The 22,637-nt window shown below is 37.0% G+C and overlaps 1 protein-coding gene across 1 annotated transcript in view; it reads right to left on the reverse strand.

The window, feature by feature from the left end:
• Positions 1 to 1,740: 1,740 nt before the first annotated feature.
• pola1 (polymerase (DNA directed), alpha 1) overlaps positions 1,741 to 22,637 on the reverse strand; it is a 268,722-nt gene continuing 247,825 nt past the window's right edge. Inside the window, exon 37 of the mRNA XM_060833523.1 lies at positions 1,741 to 2,604. Coding sequence (XP_060689506.1) covers positions 2,450 to 2,604 — 155 coding nt within the window. The 3' untranslated portion in view covers positions 1,741 to 2,449. The remainder of the gene's footprint in view (positions 2,605 to 22,637) is intronic.

Raw genomic sequence — 22,637 nt, forward strand, 5'->3', positions numbered from 1 at the left:
TGTGTCAAAATCCTGGAATTGCCTTGCGAACAACACTGTTGATGTACTTACACCAAATGGACTGCAGTGGTTCAAGACATCGCATTTTGAAGAGCAATTAAGAATGGGCAATACCCGTTGGCCTAGCCAGCACAGCCCACACAGAAACAGAGAAATTAAGAACAGTAGGCCATTCAACCAGTCAAATACATTCCACCATTCAACACGATCATGGCAGATACTCTACCTCAACATCATACTTACACTCTTGACATTTGAGTCGCTAGATATCTATTTCTTTCTTAAACATATTTAATAACTTGGCCATCACAGCCTTCTGTAATAGAGAATTCCACAGGTTCACCACCCTATGATGAAGAAATTTATTTTTATCTGAGACTAAAATGGAGTACCCCATATCCAGAGCTGTGATTCCTGGTTTTGGACCAAACGCTCAGGGGAAACAATAAGATTACCTCTCATTCTTCCAAACTAGTGAATATATGCCTAGCTAACTCAATCTTTTCTCTTATGACAACCCTGCCACCCTGGAATCCGTTAGTTGAACCTTTGCTGCACGTCCTGCCTGACATTCCATAAATGAAAAATAAATGCACCATCCACAGGAAACATTGTAGCAACGTCCAAAGGATTCTTTGCCTGTACCTCTCGACCACGGTTAGCTAGAAGGACAAAGGACAGCAACAGACATATTGAAACACTTACTTCAAGAACACACTATTCTGATTTGGAAATATATCCCTACAGAATTGCTGGCTCCATACCCAGGAATTCCTTAATAGTGGGGTGGTATGGTGGCTCAGCGGTTAGCACTGCTGCCTCACAACACCAGGGACCCGGGTTCAATTCTAGTCTTGGGTGACTGTCTATATAGAGTTTGTACATTCTCCCCTATGTCTGCATGGGTTTCCTCCCACAATCCAAAAAGATGTGCAGGTTAGGTGAATTGGCCATGCTCAATTGTCCAGTGTTCAGGGATGTGTAGGATAGGTGTATTAGGCAGGGGAAATGTAGAATAATAGGGTAGGGGAACACGTCTTGGTGGTATACTCTTTGGAGGATCGTTGTGGACTTGTTGGGCCAAATGGTCTGTTTCCACACTGTAGGGATTCTGTCAACAATACAGTATGAACACTTTCACTACAGAAATGTAGCAGTTTAAGAAGGGTCCTTGCCACACCTTCAGAAATAGTAACAAATGGGGTAAGTAATATGGAGCTTGCTAGTGATGCTGACATCACATGAATTAATATCTAAGAAGATTATTCAGAACAAATCTGTTTTGCTGCATTTCTTTCCCCATGATTTCAGTTAAATCTCAGTCTACTGCTTCTTCTCATATCTTTTCAATACTTTTTCTCTTCTCCCTGACCACCACCTACCTAATTCGCTTTTGAAGAGTAAATGGACTCTGCAATGGTTTTTAGATGACTTCCATATTCTGATCATTTCACCATAAGGAAAGACTTTTCCAATGTTGCAGTAATTATGAAATGTCAGAAAACAATGCAATATGTTAGCTGTTTATAATACTTCAGATTAGTGGAATTTGTTTTCGATAAAAGAATTTGAGGAAACTAATGTGGAAGCCAACAATGTTGCCAGCATTTGTGAATGTAGGAAAATCATACAGACTTACAAGTGGAAAAGTTTAAGAAATTAGAAAATTTTTATACCAAAGATAACTATTTATTCAAACATTCATAATATCACAAACAATTTCAGAAACAATGTCGAGTACACTTTATTCGAAATATGTCAGAATTGTACACTTAAAAAAGCTTTCTTATATAAAATATGCTGGCTATATTTTTTTTTAGAAAAGATACAATGGATATAGGAATCTTGGAGAGCACTGAAGTTTGAAGTGATTTGGCCAGACATTGCTGAACAAGCTTCATTCATTGCCAGCTACCTATTTAAAAACCGGTTGTGTTTGTCTGTTAGTTCTCCAATCCAATGTACTTCAGTCACTTCAATAGATCGTTCAGATTTTGGTAAATGAGACCCATTGTCCCATACTCCAGTAAGTGTACTCCACAGTGATCCCAACCATTCTCATTTCCTAGTCAGCTAACTCCACAGATCACTCTTTTAAAAAAACTATCAATCCGAACACTTCTTCCCCCAGTCAGTTTATAATAAACTGCTTTCATCCTTTTATAGATTTAATTAATGTTTTGATAGAAAAGTAGATGACAACAAAAACATTAACAAGCCTATGTACTGACATCATTGAGCCCCTTTCTAATAAGTTTGTTCTTCAAACTTCCTCCTCCACAAAGCCTGGGTCAAATTCCAAGACTATTCACATCTTCGTATATCAAATATAAAGTGTGCTCTTGCTACACGAAATTCCAAAAACCATTAACTTTAACTATTTTGTTAATCCTCTGCCACCCCAATCTCGCTGATCTACCTTCAAAAAAGTGAAGTGACGGTGTCTTCTTCATTTATTGATTGTAGTGAAAGCCTGGAAGAGTTTGCTGAGGTTCACTTCAGAGTAGCTGCTGGAAGCCAGTGCATCATCTGCAACTCCCTTTAGGCTCTTATACACAAAAACATAATCTTGATCTTTACCACCAAAGCGCTTCTTCACTAACTCTGGGGATAAAAAAGAGAAAGGAATTACGTACAGGAAAAAAAAAATTGTTCAATTAGCTCTCGATGTTTTTCTTCAGATTTCAAGGTAAAAAAAAACTTTAAAAGATTTTAAATCCCAATACCTACATTCACCTTTTTTAAAAAAAAGCTTATTAGTCATCACCGGTTATAAACAAAAAAATGCTGTTCCAATATCAAAAACACAATATAAGAAATGAAATAAGAGGTCTGGCAATATTGTAAATCCAATTTCAACTCTGTGTAAGTGAATTGACTTTAAGGGAGTTAAAATGGAATCTGTTATAGATAAGCTATGCATTTGCATAAGGTATTGGTCAGAAGCATGTGCAGTTCTGCATAAAGTCTTGGTCGTATAACTGATACAAAGACATTTTTCACATCAGCAGAATACAAAACTGGCCAGGTCTTTTCTGGTATCAAGAAGTTTAGTTCAGCAAATACTTAAGCTGAACATTGTGAAGGTTCCATTGTTCTGGAAACCAGAAAACTTAAAGTTTATTTTGTTGTGAACGAAATTAAGAAAACTGATCAGGAATCTTCAGATGCTAAGACACTATAGGTAATAAGTACTCATCTTGTGAGAAGACAGAATTTTTTTATTCATCCAAAATGCTAAGTGTTACATAATATATGGCCAGCAATGAACAAAAGCCAGCAATGAACAAACGAGATTATACAAATGAATTTATGGACAATTATGGAATTTCATAATAGGAATGAAAGCCTCATTAACTGATATGCTTGAAAAGTTGGCTAAGATTAAATTTATTTACGTAAAATATACAATAGACTGGTTTAAATCCAGTGCCCTTTTCTTGTTCCCATTTACACTGAACTGAAATGGTTAAAATTATTTCAGATATATTTGTGAATTTATATCTGCAAAGATTTGCCCACTTGGCATTTAAAATGGTTGCATTTTTTGTCAGAATATGAAATGTGTAAATTTAAATGTTAAATATGTGCACTGTAGAATTCCAATTACAATACACCCACAATCTAAGGCAGAAAAAAAGTGACAGGCCTATATATTTAACATTTGCTCTTGTAACACCACACAGAAAAAATATCTTCTAAGCTCCTATAAACTGCAAAAGTACAATTCCAACTCTGCAAAACATGATATATGACAGGCTTGTACCTACTACAGCTCAGAAAGAACATTCTGTGCCCTCAATTTATGTACATACTTGGTTCTATTGCAGTACAGACTGTTAGCTTTGTAGCTTAATAAAAAATGATTTAATACTTTTTCTTCTTCAACACAGAAAATGTTACAATGGACTCATAAAATCTCAGTCGGAGAATAAAGTTCATTTAGAACTGTAGACAGAGCAGAAATCATTTGAGAAAATACAAAATGAAACCAGGTGGAATGAGTTCCCTGGTGTGTTTACCTGCCCTTTTGATGGGATATTGACTTTTCCCACCAGGCTAGTTGGGTAAGGGAGTATTTAGCTGCCAACAGAGAACAGTATTGCTGATGACTGCTGTATTTGCTGTTTTTGCTTGGGGAAATATTTTAATCCTGTAGACAATACATTATACAACCATTAGAAGTATAGCATTGAAATGATCTTGGAGACTTTTATGAATATGTGCTACCATCTCATACAGAAAAGGCTTATGACTGCATCTTACAGGGGAAACATTAATGTAGGTTAAGCAGTGTTGGTGGCGACGTGATTGGGTGGAAATAGATCGGGAGAAAAATCTGATTCAAAAGAATCAGAATGTACTTATTGCTACACATCCTAAATTGTTGAAATCAACAGAAAGTATGATTTGTATAATTGCTGAAAGACCTTTAGATACTGCCCTCCCTATAATAAACAATTTAAAAATTAAATGGCAAAATCTCCAAAATCAAAACCAATATTCCAAGTCATATCTCTAACATAATATTGGGAATTGTTGTATAATCTAATTGATTTACCCTGGAGTGCTCAAGTTACTGAATAAAGCTGACACACACAGTAACCTAGTGTTACACACGAATAAAAGATCAAGGCATTGAAAATTGAAAACTGCAGGGAATAAAATCCAATTTGTTTTAGATATTGTACTGAAGATTTAATTTGATGTAATATTGCCATGCCAGAGTTCTCTCTAATCAGAGGGCTAATCAGTAGTTACTCCTGGATATCTGAAATATCCTGTTAACATTCCTCATTTGTAACTATTGAGAATCAGTTTCAAGGTTTTTTTTAAGCATACATTTTATTTTTAAAGTTTTAAAAATAAGCTGAGATGCTTTTCACTGATGAATAGGAGATTGAGGGTTGACCTTTTGGAGGTTATAAAATCATGAGAGGCATAGATAAGGCAAAGAGGAAGGGCCTTTTCCCTAGGGTAGGGCAGTTCAAACTAGGGAGCCTATTTTTAAGATGAGAGGAGACAATTTTAGAAAGGACATGAGGGACAACATTTTTTAACAGAGAACAGTTCATGTGTGGAATGAACTGCCAGAGGAAGTCATGTATATAGGTACAATTATAATGTTTTGAAGACATTTGAATAAGTACATGAATAGAAAAGGTTTGGAGGGATATGGGCCAAACGCAGGCAATGAGAACTAGTTTAATTTGGAAACATCGTTGACATGGACTGGTTGGATCAAAGGATCTAGTTCGATGCAATCCATCTATGACTCTTATATCTATTTTAAAATATATCCCACACAATTATATAGCAGTTTTATATCTTTATATTGTCTAGAACTATAGGCAATGAAGAAAGAAGCAAGAATAAACTAAACATAAACACAAAGAGGTAGGATCAATCTTAAGTTAGTTGGGTTGAACAGAATTGTAAGATTGCTCAAATGATATATATCATACCACACAGCAATGAAGGATTTGTGTGCAAAGAACACTCATAATTTTATGAAGTCTTAAACCATGCACACAGTTTTTGCAGTATTAAATTCTAAACAAATTAAACATGCTAAGAAAATTGAATCTTGGGTAAACTTAAGTTTACTTTTGTATTAAGACATCTCCTTTTTGTTGAAGCAAGCCTCCAAATGTGATTATGAAGCCAGGCTGAGCAGACTGACATTAACAACATTTGGCACTACAGACCTAGGATAAAGTGAGGACAGCAGATGCTGGAGATCAAAGACAAAAATGTGTAGTGCTGGAAAAGCACAGCCGGTCAGGCAGCATCCAAGAAGCAGGACAGTTGATGCTTCGGGCATAAGCTCTTCATCAGACACGGTGACTCTCCTGCTTCTCGGATGCTGTCTGATCGGCTGTGCTTTTCCAGCACCACACTTTTTGACTTGGAACTACAGACCTAACTGGTTCAGGGATTAAATAATAATGAAGCCTATAATCAAAGTCAACTTGTTTTGAGGTTGTACTGTCAGATATTTCATGTGCAGGTTCCTCCAATCCAGTGACACTGTTAATTTCCTTATTCAACTCTTCATCTTTGTGACAGAGAACATGTTGCCTTGTATGATAGCAAACATCAGGTAACATTGGCTCCAGTCTCCACTGAGTTCAGCACCAAAATCTCACAGTTACAATTGACCTCAGTGCTCTAAAGCTAAAGGAAGGGAAAAAAAAAACCTGATGTTCTTAGTTTCACTTTGCCTTTAGAGAGGATAGTGTGATAAATACTTCGATCTTTATGCTATAACCTGCGTCTATAGCTGCTTCTGCTCCTAAGACCAAAGACCATAAAAAATAGAAACAGAAGTAGGCCGTTCAGCCCCTTGAGCCTGCTCCACTATTCAACAGGATCACAGTTGATCCAAAACTCCTCACGTCGACTTTCCTGCCCTTTCCCCTACTGATCAAGAATCTACCTATATCAGTCTCAAGTATATACAAGGACTCTGTCGCTCAGCTCTCTGTGTCAAGGAGTTCCAAAGACACTCAACCCTCAGAGAAGAAATTCCACCTCAAGTCAGTCTTAAATTGTTGACCCTTAATTTTGAGACTATGCCCTCTGGTCCTAGACTCCCTCCTAGAGGGGAAACATCCTCCCAGCATTTACCTTCTCAAGCTCCTTAAGAATCCTACATGTTTCAATGAGACCACTCCTCATTCTTCTAATTCCAACGAGTAGAATCCCAACCTGTTTAACCTTTGCTCATGAGACAATCTGTCTATACTGGGGACCATCTGCCACAGAAACTTTGAATCAGACCTTTGTTACCTTTAAATTTGATTATTCTTATGCTCTTTGGCTAACCTCCCATCATCCGTAAAACTGGTTAAAAAAATGAGGTCTGCAGATGCTGGAGATCACAGCTGAAAATGTGTTGCTGGTCAAAGCACAGCAGGCCAGGCAGCATCTCAGGAATAGGGAATTCGACGTTTCGAGCATAAGCCCTTCATCAGGAAACGTCGAATTCCCTATTCCTGAGATGCTGCCTGGCCTGCTGTGCTTTGACCAGCAACACATTTTCATCCGTAAAACTGGGGCTCATATTCCAACTTGTAGCAGTTCCAGTTCACATAATACCCTGTGGTACATTATTTACATTGGCTTTTGGCCTGGCAATTGTGGAAAGTGTGTACTATATTATCATTTCTGAACATAGACTTTTAATATAGAAGTAGAGTCAGATGGGTTTTGATTTCAATTCTGTGAAGGTAACATGTTTTTTAAAAAAAGGTCAGAAAGTAATTTAGATAGGTGACCTAAATACATATTTCATATGTGTTACTTAATAAGTGCCAAGCCAAATACCTGTGGCCTTAACTGATGGAGTGTTTACACTCCTGAGATTATGACATAAAAAAAACAAAATGATTTTAAGCTACGAGCAGTTGAATTCAGTTCAGAAAACTCAGATTTCAGTTTCATGCCAACAGACAAATCAGATTTTCATTTCACACTACCAGAATGAGAAATAAGGCTCAAAACTGTTTCTGCAGTTCAAGTAGAAAAACCAGGAAAGAAAGTTTGGTGAGAAGTTAAAGAATTAAGAAAGGAGTGACATTTATCTAGGATAGACTACCTAAAAAGGATGCTGCAGGGAAACAAAAGGATTGAATCTTTGTGGGTTGTGTTCAGGTCTTTTCAAAAGGATTTTCATATACATTTCATTTTTTTTCTCATTTGTGTAATAAACTTATATTGTGTGTTAAAGGAACCTTGGCAGCTTCATGTGAATATGCTCAGAGACCAACAATTATGGTAACCAACTGCAAAAATAATGCCACGTTTCATTCTGTTATCTGAATTATCCCAAATATTACCATCAGTACAATGCCTCAAAGTAAAATTCTTGCCTTTTTTTCCAAATATCTTCATGGCTTAATTCTCTAAATCCTCCCATCAGCCTGCAACATTCTTTAGGTCTCTGTGCTTCTCAATTCAGATATATTTTATCAGTGCAACTCCAACTGCTTGGGCCCTATGCTCTGAGATTCTCTCGCTATACCTGCGCCCTCTCCGTCTTCAAGTCATTTCTTAAAATTACCTTTTGAACCCAAGGTCTCCATCACTTATTCTATTATTGACTTTTACAGCCCGACATAAGATTTTGTTTGATAATGCTCCGGAGAGATGCATGCAGTTTTTCTGCATGATGGTTTTTAAAGCAGTGCATATTTTGGCATAAAATATTAAGGAACAATTGGAAAATATTTGGAGCAGAGTTACAGTTCGAGTGAGAAAGCAGGATAGTGGCATTTGATTTGGATTGATCTGGATAAAAGCTGGCAGTCAAGGTTCCTTCTTTTCTCTGATATCCTGAGTAAATACTTATTCCTAATCCAACATTAACAATAAAAAATTACCTGGTCATCATCACACTGCTATCTGTAGGACCTTGCTGTATACAAAGTGGCTTGCATATTTTCTTACATTACAGGAGTGAGTGACTATACTTCAAATAAGGTGCTTCACTGGCTGGACAGCACCTTGGGCCATCTCTGAAGTCATGTAACATATTACTTAAATGGAAGGAAATTCTGTAGATTAACTTCTGCAAAATAAATACGTCAATCATTCTCCAAAATCCTTACATGACTGGTGTAGGATTATATTGGAAAAATTACATTCAAACAGAAGTGAATTGCTTCTTGAAGCTGCTTTGGAATTAAAGGGCCATTCATCAAGGCAAAATCGAGTCTGAGTTTTTTGGAATTCATTCACATCATGATATCAGGATGTTACAATGCAAGTGCAAGGGAGTTATATATCAATTTCTTGGTTAATTAGCATGCATATTATCTCCTTGACAGTCAATTGAGGAGCAATTTCAGATATGATCAACTTTTTTAAGACTTGAAACTTTGTTCAATATTGACGTTTTGGTCTTCAACTACCAAGTACTACATCCACATTAAGATCTGCAATTGCATTTTGGGTCTCAAACTATTACCCATTGGGGGTTTTATTTCGGTTCAACAAATATTGATTGGCTGCTGACTCTGTTTAGCAATGTGGCAAAACAAGAACTCCTTCACTGTTTAATGGACTGGATAGACAGCTGGCAGAGAAATGTGAGGTAGTATATTTCTGGGAACAGCAATGAATGGAAGAACAATTCTTTTGAGTGAATGAACAGAGAAATTTAAGGAGAAGTGTATGTCAGTTATGGGTGGGGAGGGTGGGGGGAGGGTAGGAGCATTAAAATAACAACTGGAACAGTGGTTTGCTTATTCAATTATAGGGAATTAGAAATCATTGGTAAGGCCACAGTTTGAATGTTCTGTGAGGTTGTCAACATCTCATTACTGGGAACATGTTAGAAAAATAATACAAGGAATGAGAGATTACAGTTATTAATATGGTACAGTTCAAATGTTGATCTTTTTGCTAAGTCATTTTGTGCATTTTATATCATGGAAAGTGGGGGCAAATAATGAAAACTTGTTTGCACTGGTTGTTGAATTGGTAACAAGGAGTACAGATGGAGGATCATCAGCAAAAAAAACAAGAGGAGGAAATCAAAAAATACTTTTTAGTCAAATGTATTAGAACCTGTAATGCTTACAATAAGTGGCAGAGACTGTAATGTAACATAACAGAGGACTGCATAGTTCTTTGAAATAAAATAGGAGACTTGAAGATTAAAAAGGCCAGATTGGGAATGAAAACTCTCCAATTCCAGAAAAGGGGTTAAATCATTAATATCCTGTAGGTGGTGCTATTGTGGCCAACAGCGCAGATATATTGGCTCAAGAGGCAACTGTGATTGTATATTCTGGCTCATGGTATTATATTATTGGACTTTTCAGATCAATTCCTTAAGAAAGAAAATCAAAACACTTTTTATTTGACCTGTAAGCTATAATTTTCCACTTGTTCATCAGCAAGTATTACAATCATATAAAATTGTAAGCACATCAGTAAGTCAGAGTCCCAGGCAAGTGATTCCAGTGTTACTGCTATGAAAGATTTTTTTTAGCTGGAGCTACCAGGCAATAGGAAAGAATATTCTACTGCATGGTACATTCTAGTCACTGAAAATCAGCCTGCATATAGTTATTAATGTGTGCACCAGTTACTCTGGATTTATAGCAAAACTGTCTCACCTTGATAATCTTAATTATCTTGTACAAAGGAAGAAATATCACTGCAGGTAATGTAATGAACACTTCAATCACTAGTCAAGTAATATTCCTATTGAGTTAGCAGGATAAAGAAAATGCTAAACGTTGAGTGCATATTTTGCTAAGCAACTTGAACTTTCTAAAATCGCTTTTCCATCTAATGTAAACAGATGTCAGTTAATAACTTCTGTAACAAAATGCAGCTGAACACTGAGTACAGAACTGGAAACCCTGTTTGTACTATAATCTACTTGTCAATATCAGGTAAAATATGCATAAAATTGAAGTGAATGAAGGATAACCTACCCTCTTTTCAAAAAAATACAATGGAAGCCCGTACCATCTCTAGAAAGCTTTCTGAAGTTACCTGATTGCTAAGCCACACACTCATTTCTTAGAATTAATAAATTAGACGAAAAAAGGAGTCCAATGATTAGAGTACTTGTGGATTGTCAAAATCACTAAGGCTATACAAGATTGACAATCAGGTTCTGACAGATGCTCATTTTTAACAAGATCGTCTGAATGTTCTTGCTGAGAACTACATTCTTTGCATCAGTTAACTGCCCCATTTCCATCTAGATCAGAAAAGACTTTCATTGCTATGGGAAGGATCTCTTCAAAGAATGGTCGCTAAGGGGGCACAGTCTCTTTTCTAATTTGATGGTACCTAGTCACCGGTTATTGCAATATTATCCCATACGCTTATTGCTACAGCCAATGCCAGAATACAGCCCAAGTACAATGGGTTGAAATGCTCAACATTTAATGTCAATCATTCAGAACTTATAGAATGCTCACTCAAAACTACAGAAATGAAACATTTACGTACTCATGCTGGCCCAAGTGCACAAACTACAGTGCATTACTCAGAACTGCAGCACTGTCAGAGGTATCATCTTACAAGAGACAATAATCTGAGGCTTTATTTACTTCAATGATGTGATATCTCCTGGTGTCTTGACCAATGTTCCTACCTCAATCCATGTTTACAGGAACTAATCATCTGGTAGGCCTTCTTTCAACTGCACTTTGGGGGAGCTTAGCCATATCTGTTGCTTTATCTTTCAAAACCTCAATGTCCTAAAGCTACTTTTGAAGGGAATGGCTGTTGCTATGTAGAAACCATTGCAGCCAGCATCTGCATAAATGGCCATGGGTTAGATAGATTCATACAGTGCAGAAAAGGCCCTTCGGCCTGTCAAGTCTGCACAGATAACTACCACTAAAGGTACGCTAATCCCAGTTTTTTGCACCTGTCCCGTATTGCTGAATGTGATTGTATCTCATGTGCACATCCAAATATTTTTTTAAAGGTGGTAAGGTTTCCAGCCTCTACTACCTTCTCAGGTGGTGAATTCCTGTTATGGACTCCCTCAAAATATATTAAGAAGATAGTCTAGACCCAGATACTACTTATTTAAAGGTAAGTGGAAGACGTTCTGTTCTAGATATAATTTGAAAAAAAACATACTTTACTTATACACTGTTGTTAAAATACAGATAAAATGAAGATGAAAGACGAGAATTGGCTTAACTGTAACTCTCTTGAAATGCTTAACAAAATGTTCAAAAGAGATTTACAAGGATGTTGCCAGAGTTGGAGGATTTGAGCTATGGGGAGAGGCTGAACAGGTTGGGGCTGTTTTCCCTGGAGTGTCAGAGGCTGAGGGTGACTTTGTAGAGGTTTACAAAATCATGAGGGGCATGGATAGGATAAATAGACAAAGTCTTTTCGCTGGGGTAGGTTACAATAATATCCCTTGACTGGGGAATCTGGAACATGGGATCAAAATATCAGACTAAGGGACCAGCCATTAAAGTCTGTGATGAGGAGAAATGTCTTCACAGTACGGGTTGTGTATCTTTGGCATTCTCTTTCTCAGAAAGCTGTGGATGTTCCACAGTTGAAAATATTTCAGTTTGAGATTGATAGGTTTTTGCACACAAAGGGAATTGAGGGATCATGCAGGAGGTGGGGTAGCTCAGCCATGATTTTGTTGAAAAGCAGCACGACCTTGAAAGATCTGCTCCAGCCATTTTTCTCATGAAATCTGTCTAAATATGATGTCCTCCAAAGGATATCTGGGACCTGTTCAAAAGGGTAAGTAACAGTGTGCCTCTTCAGTCAATCAGCTTGAAGAATCCTTATTGAGACACAGAGTTTAAATTAGGAAATGCAAGTAAAAATATTATTAATTCAATGTAAAATCATGCACAGAAAGTAAAAGAAAGAGAAGGAAAGAAAGATTAATGACCTTGCATTATGGATATAGATAAATTTGAGAAATATACAAGTCTGTTAGCTCAGTTGCCTTAAGTTCTTATTTGTAATGCAGAGCGATGCCAACAGCGTGGGTTCAATTCCCACACGAGCTGATGTTACCATAGAGGACTCTCCTTCTCAACCTCTCCCCTTGCCTGAGATATGGCGACTGACAGGTTAAACCCTAATGATCGAATAGCCAGGTGGAGTGAAAGGTCTGTGGCAACTTTGCTTTAATTTATTTTTAAAAAGTCATATATTACTTGGAAATTAATGATACAACTAAACGTGCTTAAGGATCTGGAGTACAAATAAGCAAATCACAGTGTAGTTAAAGTGAAAGGGCTGGAATTAATTTCTGGGGTGACAGAATTGAAAACAAAAGAATTATATAAAACTCGCATTGAATCTTAGTTAGACAATACTTGGAATAATGCATTCTGTTCTGGTTGCTGAGTGGTAAGAAGGAAACAGACTCATTGAAGTGGATGCAATAAATATTTTCAAGGATGATATCAAAAACTTTACCTATCAGCAAAGGATGAAAACACTGGAATCCTTCCCTAAAAGAGCGAAGGCTGAGGGGTGATCTATTAGATCTAATCTTTAGAATTATGAAAGGTTTTGACAGAATAGGCAGTGTAAGGCAGGCCAAGCCGAGAAGCTATCAATATGAAATAAATCATTAAGAAATCAAATAGGGAATCCAGAAGATGCTTTGATACTAAGTTACGTGAATGTGAAACTACCGAGCAGATGAAGTAGCTGAAGTAAATAGTATTTAAGAGGCAACTTTAGAATATTATGAGAAAAGGGAATGGAATGCAACTTTATACTCTCAATGCTGGTTCTCTCAGTGAGACAGTGATGCAATATTTGTGGAGCACAATACACAGCAAATTTCTGACTTCTGTGCTTTAACTGCACATGTACAGACATAAGATGTTAATGTCCAATATATTGCTTATTAATGGTGAACATTATAGCCTCATCATTATTCCAATTTGAAAAGTCATGCCATTATTTCATCACTTAAAATGTGTTCAATAGAATAGATTCTCCTTGTATTAAAATTAAATCATACATTTATACACCACTTTTCCTATATTGAAAGCAACACAATAAAATTAATCTTGAATCAATGGATGATCATTGCAATAGAAGGCCATTCAAACTCAATTGCAATCTGTGACAGTTCTTTGAAAAGGCTACCTAATTGGTCCAATTTTCTTGCCCCGTTCACCATAATCCAACAAATTTTCCTTTCCAACATCTTTTCACACTTTACTGAATCTGCTTCCATTACACTTTCAGGAAATGCATTCAAAATCATCATAATGCTCTAATTATTCCTTTCCCTTCTCTTGCGACTTGGGTGCTTCTGCTAAATAACAACTGGAAACTGATATTTTCCAATTGAACTCAGGTGTGGCAAAAATAGGTAAGAAAAGGACTTTTTTAAAAAAATCTAGATTTTAGTTTCAAAATACCTGCTGAGCTGATATTTTATAGCTATGAGCGAATCTGGTTGTATATTAACAGTAATGTGCACAAAAAGAAAAGTTTAAAATGACTTTTCATTGATTTTTCTCTTTCTTCTTATGATAGTTAAAAATAACATTTCCAAAACTGGGTAATACTGTTAAACATTCTTTGTCTCTCCAGCTCTCTCTGTCATGCTGTCACATTATAAATGTATGCAATTGCATACGCTTGATGCTGCAGTTGGAATTTTTATTTCCTTATGTCCTGCATGCTGGCTAGTGATACAAACCACTGGAATGTCTCTGAAACATTTACACTATGAAACAGAAACATACAGCGACACCAGTCAAGCAGATATGACAGGAAGGTGATCTGCAGCACAGTGATCTGAAGGAAACCTTGTAAACTGTAATCCAAACTCCAGGTTACTCAGTATGGTGACAGCATCACTGCACTGGAGAAAATACATAGGTACTATAACACTCTGAATTCCTGACCTGAGGTCCTTCACCAAGGGTAAACACCGCAGTTCCAATTTTGGCATGGTCCAAACCTCCAAAAGCTCCACTGAAATCCAATTCTGTCGTCAATGCAGGGGTAACAGTACACTGCAGCTAGGCGACCCAGAGGTCATTTTGTATAATATTTATCAGTCAAGCTATCAGTCAAGGATTTTGTCTCTAAGAAATGAAACTTCAACACTCCATGCTGATGGCCATTGACATAATTCAAGTTGGGTTCACTTAACATTTCAATCTGGAAGTCTAAAAGCCCTTATTCCAATTGACCCACCTACCAAATATCTTTACACAAAAAGTGGGATTGATTTTTAAACAGCAGGTACACAAAACATTACAGTTTGCTGGAATATAAATCCACAGATTTATGAAAACGCTGTTGGATCATTCTGGAATTTGTACAATTTTCAGATGCGAAAGGTTTAAATGTTTTTAGAACGGTGGAAAATACAGAGCGCTACTTTTGTAAGCCATGGTTTTCTCAAAGCTCAACAGCTACATTCAGGAAGTATTGGTAGAGGAGTATTAATTAGATTGCAAATACTTTGGGAAGAAAGTACAAATGCTATCCGACATCCAAAAGATCACAATAAATCAATTAATTGGGTCATTCCATCAACAGCACGTCAGGTCAGATTAAAACACTGGCTGCTTAACACAGTTATCTGCAATCATTTAAGAATGAAAACTTGCCATTTGGGTAATGTAAGACAGGCTGCTTGGAACTAGCAAAACTTTATTTCAGCAAGGAGTCAACCTTTTCAGAAATACTGGGAAATTGGCAAGATGGACAGCAAAATCATGTTTAAAATGGATTTAAATGCAGCTTCAGAAGTTGGTAACGTTAGTATTCTGTGTCAAAATGTTGGTCTCTAATAGAAAAATGCAAAACATGCTAGTTATTTCAAAGAAACAGGATCCAATTTCTTTATGGAAATTGGATTCTTTAGATATAAATTCTGAAGCAAGGTCACTGGATTCAAAATCAACACTCTTTCTCTTTCCACCAAAACTGCCAGACCTTCTGAGCTTCTCCAGCAACATTTTTCCAGATATTCAGCATCCACAGCATTTTACTTTTATTCGCTGGATATATTTTACCAAGGAAGATCCACTCAAACATTAATGGCCCAGATGTCCAGATGACCGTTAGTCTTTAGAATTGTGCTTTGGGACTATGAAACATTTTCGATTAGGCTGATGCCTGGAACCAGCCCAGCAATTGGAAATTCCAAAAAACAACCCCCCACCCCAGTGTCTGACACCCTCTCGTAGAGTTCCTTGAAGTCAAAAATTCTGGGGGCTCCCAACTAACTTAAGCTTAACAGTATCTGAGAAATGTGGTCCTGGAAAAGCATAGCATCCGAGGAGCAGGAGAGTGTGATTCCTGATGAAGATCTTATGCTCAAAACATTGACTCTCCTGCTCCTCAGATGCTGCCTGACCTGCTGTGCTTTTCCAGCACCATACTTTTCGACTCTGACCTCCAGCATCTGCAGTCCTCACTTTCTTCCAGTAACTGAGACAAAAATTAGATAATTAAAGGCTTTGTCTAAGTGCTTGATAAATGGTGAGCTGAAACCTGTCATTAGAATAAAGAACTATAAAGAGATATCGAAAAGAAAACAGCTGAAAAAAAATTTGAGTAGAAAATAGAAAGCAATCAATGCAACAATAGTTAGAGTCCTTCGGTCTAAAGGGATCAAAGGACATGGGATGAAAGCAGGAACAGGTTACTGAGTAAGATGACCAGGCAATGATCATACTGAGTGGTGGGACAAATGTGAAGGACCAAATGGCCTATTCCTATTTTCTATGTAAAACATTGAATCTCTAGCCCTGTCCCCTATACACATTCCTTGTTCATCTGCTATCCTTGTCAAAATAATAAAAACTAAATAGGGTCTACTTTGTCTGACTTGCTATGGAAGCTTGTGCCTGATTAGGTCACCAAATTTACCCTGTTAGAGAATGAATAATCCCACTAGCTTGTCATTGACCAACAGAAAAATATACAGGTCCACAGTGAGAAAGACCCATTCATTCTTGTAATGTGTGAAAGCTTCTCGACAGCAAAATATTAGAGCTACATGAAGATTACGAGCTTTAAATATCTTATTTCATATAGTTGGCTGAAGATCTCAACTGAAGTAAGATTGTCAAGCTTGGTTTATCTGTAGTGCAGACTACATACTTGTTTTTGCAGTAATTTTAACACAGGGAATTCACAAAATTAAGAATTGTACAACCTTGATACAGTATTGGAAACTTTCTAAATATGTTATAGTTAAAAGTGAACTGCCATCGACATGGATTCTTTATTAGTAAAATAGTGGTAAGTATATTATCAGAGATTCTGGCACATAAAACAGGTGGCAGCTTTGTTCTAAAACCGATTTTGGATTCTTAAGATTGTTGCTGGACTGAACAGAACATTGGGCATCATAAACATTAATAACCTAGCTGCAAATTAAGTCAGGTAAAAGCAATTATATCCATCTCCTCTCAATCAGTTCTTTGCTTCTTAGCAAGTATTCCTTGGTGAGGTGGTCAGTATCTAATTACTTCTATTATTAAACCATGACCCTCTTCCTCATTTCCTAAAAATGAGAAACAAACTTGATTCTCTTGTGAAACTGGGTGAAGTCCTGAATTATTATATGATGCATTTCATTTAATTAACTCTTTTTAAAAATAAATGCTCAATGACTGATGTATGACGATAAAGAATTAATATCTTTATGATATCAATTGAATATGAATGTACTTCACAAAGTAGAAAATAATCATTTTAGTCACAAGTAGATTAAATATGGGCGACTACCCTGAATTATTCAACATAACAATGGTCATCACAAACACATTTCACAAAGAACAATTTAAATACAAAAGCACACCATTATTAAGTAGGTGTTTTGTAAATAAAGTTACGAGAGAAAACAGAAAATCTAGCTGAGGTTAAATACTGGCAGACAGGTTCAAAAAATGAATTCCATGAAAAAGCAGGGGATAATTCTGAGAACCTATTACTACAGACAATTTACTTCAGAAAAAAAATAAAACCAGAATGGTAAATGATTACCAAAAGCAATCATGTCATCACTGAAAGATGGAATAAAAAAATCTTTTTTTGTGAAGTGGCTGAATGAGAGCAACTTAAAAGCCACCAAGCCTGTCAGAGGCACATTATTTCTTTTACACCCCGTCTCCCAATTCATCTCAGCTCCGCTGACTAACCCCAGCTCCCAGCAGGTGGAGCATTTAAAATAAATAGCATTTCCCACAAAATGCTCTCACTGCCCTATGACAGACGCTTCCGATTCCTGGCCAGTCACTGTATCAGCTTCAGTAGTATCTAACAAGGTGTAAATACAATAACAAGCATGTAATTAAGTGAGCATGATGAAGTTAATGGAGATAATTCATTCCATTTTAGGCTTATGAATATTCTATTAGATGTTATCAGGCAGCTGGAATAGCTGTTAATTTAATCATCATTCAGTCCAGCAAAATGTTCTTTGTGCTAGCATAATTGCAGAGAATGAATAATTGATTTGACAATTGTACCAGTGGATTTCAAACAGTTATGTGCACTCTAAGAGCAGGAAGGGAGGAGAATTGGAATACTCTAAGCAGTGAAGAGGTAGGAGAGCAGCCTGTAAATTGAACATTATGAAGATGCACATGAAAAAAGACATTTTATTTAGCTTGCCACTGCAACTAAGTAAAGCGTACCAGTAGTAATTTCACCAACTAAATAAGGAAAACAGGTTGCAAATTCTATATTATATATGGTTGAGGGATAATTGAACAAAAATGATAATTAAATAATGACTGCTTAAGGCAAAAATGTTAAGCAAAGCAGACAGAAATCTTCCCATAAGCATAAGGACATTTAATTTAGAGCATATATTATATACAGGAATTATATAATATTCATTCCCTCTTCACTAACTCTCCAAACTCACCTTCAACAGGATTGAATAGGATCATCCAAATTTCTCTAAAGCAGTCTATGGTGGTCTAGGCTAGACTATAAATGCAATGCTTTAGGGATAACATGACACTTATGTACTCAAGCTGTTCAAAGGTCCATCGACACAATTTAAAATCAGCTTACTAAAAAAAGTTACTCTAATATATTTATTCATCGGCGATGCCAAGGCAAATAGGGATTTGAAGAGCTTTTGGCCAAAATGCCGATTTTCCTGCTCCTCGGATGCTGCCTGACCTGCTGTGCTTTTCCAGCACCACTCTGATCTCGACTCTGATCTCCAGCATCTGCAGTCTTCACTTTTGCCTATACAAGGCTATGGCCAAGTACTGGAAAATGGGCTTTGAATAGTTAGCTGGCTGTTGACAAAATGGGCCAAGGGCCTTTTTCTTTGCGGTAGATCTCCAAGACACTACATAAATGTTGCATATCGTTTGGAAATCAACAGAGTGAGGGCATATCTTATCAAGTCAGCTCTAACATTGACTTTACCTGCCATCACCTCAGGCTGAACCAGACTATTGCAAACTGGCAGCCTGTATGAACTTAAGCTGCATTTTGGCCCATATCCCATTCTGTCACAAAGAATGCTTACCTGCCACCACGGCAACCCTGCCTATTTCCAGCACCAATTTGAACCAACCGCCCTCTCCACCCTGACTCCTCAGTCATCTGCCCTGTAAGGGTCAATTGCAAGATTCACCACCGAGGTGTCTATCATGTTAGGGAGGCTGTGAAGGTAAATTTAGGAGTCATGAACTGTTCCATACCCTCTCAAGTGAAAATCCCATGCACGCTCAAACTGCCCATCACTTGGCAAAAGTATGGAAACAACATAGCTTTTTGCTGGTTGTGGGTGGAAGTCTGGGTTCTTTCATGGGTTGACCATCTTGTCTCATTGTTTTGAACTGTTGATTTGGAGCTGCATTAAAGTTCACCATTTATACTTCAATGCTGTTGGCATCATGATCTTATGTATGTAGCATTATCAAAGTAAACACAGCCTACTGATGGAGTAATAAACAATGGCATGACCTAGGTCCATTGTTAGAATCATTTTGGTGTGGCGCTCAGCAGTCTTAAATATCAAAATGATGCAATTCAGGCAGCAGAATGAATATGCCAAGATTCTTTTAAATATTCCAGCAATCGCACAATATTTTTGTCTGAACAATTATATATATGTTTCAATTTTGATCAAGGAAGTTATGATAAGCAAAATGCTGAACCTCTTGGCAATGCAAAATTTCATAATGTCACTAAGCTCCAGAGAGCATGGAAAATCAACAACTCCATTGGTGGATTGGTTCAAGTAGCAAGGAGCTAGTCTTAACTGGTTTAACTCCTGCACTTGGGAACTCTAACCTATGGCCCTAAGATCCAATACTTGGAAAACTTGTGATTCTACCTACAGGGAAGAGAGTGCGCACTTCATGTTGGGCAAATAAATTTTACAGCTGTAGATTTGTCAGTAATCTGGTTCAAAGGTTTTAAGCATATCAAACAATGTTGTTGATGAAAAAGAACTAATGTAAGATTGGTAGGAAATATTACCAAGTATAAGGACAATATTGACGATTATCTGAAATTCATCTTAGATTCAATCATTCTTTATAGAAAATTGTTGCTTAAATGATATTATTGACAAGTTTTGTAAGAGCTCTGCAATCCACTACAGTGCTGTGGATATACTGAGCTGATAAAGGCCAAAGAAAACCTGCTAACTGGTTCTCACTGTTTGCCTTTTATGGCCCAACACAAAACATATTCAGGTCATAATCATCACATAGACCATCACTACCCTCCACAGGAGTGTGTGCAATGCTCTCAATCAGTACCTCTCCCAATTGCAGAATTGATGTCGAAACTCACCAGAAAAGAACTATGGATTGTTGCAATATTATGTCCTATAACTAAACAATGTTCCAATCCAGTGTACCATCTAGTCCTCCATTGCTGAGTTTTATACAGAAAGACCAGGTTTCAGCTGCAGACTTTTTCTCAGTAAACTCCAAGTTCTCAACAGAAACATATTTATCAATTAATGCATAACATTTTACAAACTGGTGGCAAAAATACTCCAAAATTCTGACATCTGGGTCTCCTTTTGAGTATTTTGGTTAGTAAATGCTCTGGGGAAGAAAAATCCTAAGTCTTCACCTGGTACTAGACAGCACTATTCAAACGGAGAAGACAGAATGCTCTGCTGGAGAATTGTCAATGTTGCTCCATACTGTGGGATTAAATAGGTTTTTGAACAATATTCCTATCCAGTGAAATGGAAAATTTACGCTACGTTAACGTGCTCCCTGTAGGTGGTCAGCTCGGTGTCAGCAAATCTTTCCTATCTTTCTCCCTCCAATAAAATATGCCTTGCTTAAAAGAACTACTAATTAACTGAACCCCAAACATCCTGAACTATAATGTACAAATTTAATCACTTCAAATAGCATTTACAGTAAAGAAACAGGCCATTCTGCCCAACAGGTCTCTGTCAGTATTTATGCTTTACAACATAAGTACATCCATATTCGTACTTAAATTGGAATTCAACAGAGCTTTAAATAGAAGACACACATTCCTAGCAGGGTCAGCTCAGTAATGAGCCTCTCAATACTGCACCAGTGATACACCATTTAGAAGTCACTTTCTGAACTTTTACAGCATTTCAACTTTTTCTTGTCGACATATTTTCCAACAGAGGAATAAAGATGATAAATAAAGTGTAGGTGAAGAACTGTCGTGAGAAGTGGTTAGTCATGCTAATAAAAAAGGCTATCTATCGTGCCTGTACTGACCTCTGACAAACCGCTTTCAGAGTAATTTTACTGCTACTCTGGATTTAACTTTACTAACTGGTAGCAATTCAGCACATCTTTTCGTACCAGCAGTTATCTAAAATGCTACAATAATGACATCAAGAGTAGAATGGTGCAAGATTGGTTTTCTATTGTGCTGCTCAGCTGGCATAATGCCCACTTTGAAAGCAATTCACAGCTCATCACTGAAATCCTGGCAGATACGACACTAAATGCCTCAACAGCTTTGCAAGAGGACCACACCATCCATGAACCAAAGCAGATAAGGGTGCTAAATTTGTCTGGAGGAGAGAAGAAAATTGCAAATAAAAGTTCTATTGCAAAGACTTCCCAGTAGATATTCTGAACATGTTTGAAGAAGATTTCATCCTTATAATGACATGAGAAATGACCACCTATGTCTATGGTTTAGACCAACAATTTAAATCCCACTGAACTCACTCTCATCATTTGTCAATCAAACTAAACTGAATAAATGTTCAGAAAGATAAGGGCTTTGTAATCCACCTGTCTATTTTTTCACTACTATTACTGACATATTAATATGTAGGTTTTAAGGGAAAAAAAACTTTTCCTTTGCCTTTACTAGTTTGATGGCATTTACCCAATACCACTTTATTCACAATACAAAATAAATTATTCAGTTATGACTACAATGATTCACCCTTGTCAAACTTTGGCCATTTTAAAACCTCAGGCTCTGCATTACATGTCAGTCAAGCCAGAACAGTGCTGAGTTGTAAAGGTTCTGTAGGACGATAGATATCTTTTACATGTCTCTCAACATGAGAAATGTAATGCTGCCCATTTTTATAAATGTGTGCGCACACAGCTTCGATACAGTTTTATGTTTTGGTCATTTTCATCCCATAGTTCCACTTTTGGGAAATCAGAGATGAACTGAGGGGGACAAGAAATAAAGATCAGATTGAATTTTGTCTTTAAAGAATTGCACAGTGCAGCTCACCATTATAATGTCTGTCTGTGCGCCTGTAATCAATACGGATAACAGCTGTAATATCGGACTTACAGGCATGGAATTTTGCCAAGTGTTAGATGAATACAAATAAAACTCAAAGTCCTAATGTTAAAAAAAACTGCTTAGCAAATAGTCAAAATAAAATTAGTCAGGATCAAAACGATATTCAGCCCATTATGAGACCAGCTGTAAAAGACATTGTAAACTCAAATGGGGAGGTTTTGTGACATCATGAGATTACCAATGAGGAAAGGCCCATTTGCTTTACTGTGGCTACAATCTTAGTTACAGGGAAATAGCCAATTACAACATCAGTTCTCAAACAACTGGCACTCGGAGTGACTTATTGCAGAAGATAAGTTACTAAATTACAAAAAATTGTAAAATCTGCTGATTCTATTTGCCTTACAGAATTCAATAAGGTGGCCAAT

Source organism: Hemiscyllium ocellatum, chromosome 12 (genome assembly GCF_020745735.1).
Source record: "Hemiscyllium ocellatum isolate sHemOce1 chromosome 12, sHemOce1.pat.X.cur, whole genome shotgun sequence".
Classification (NCBI taxonomy): domain Eukaryota; kingdom Metazoa; phylum Chordata; class Chondrichthyes; order Orectolobiformes; family Hemiscylliidae; genus Hemiscyllium; species Hemiscyllium ocellatum.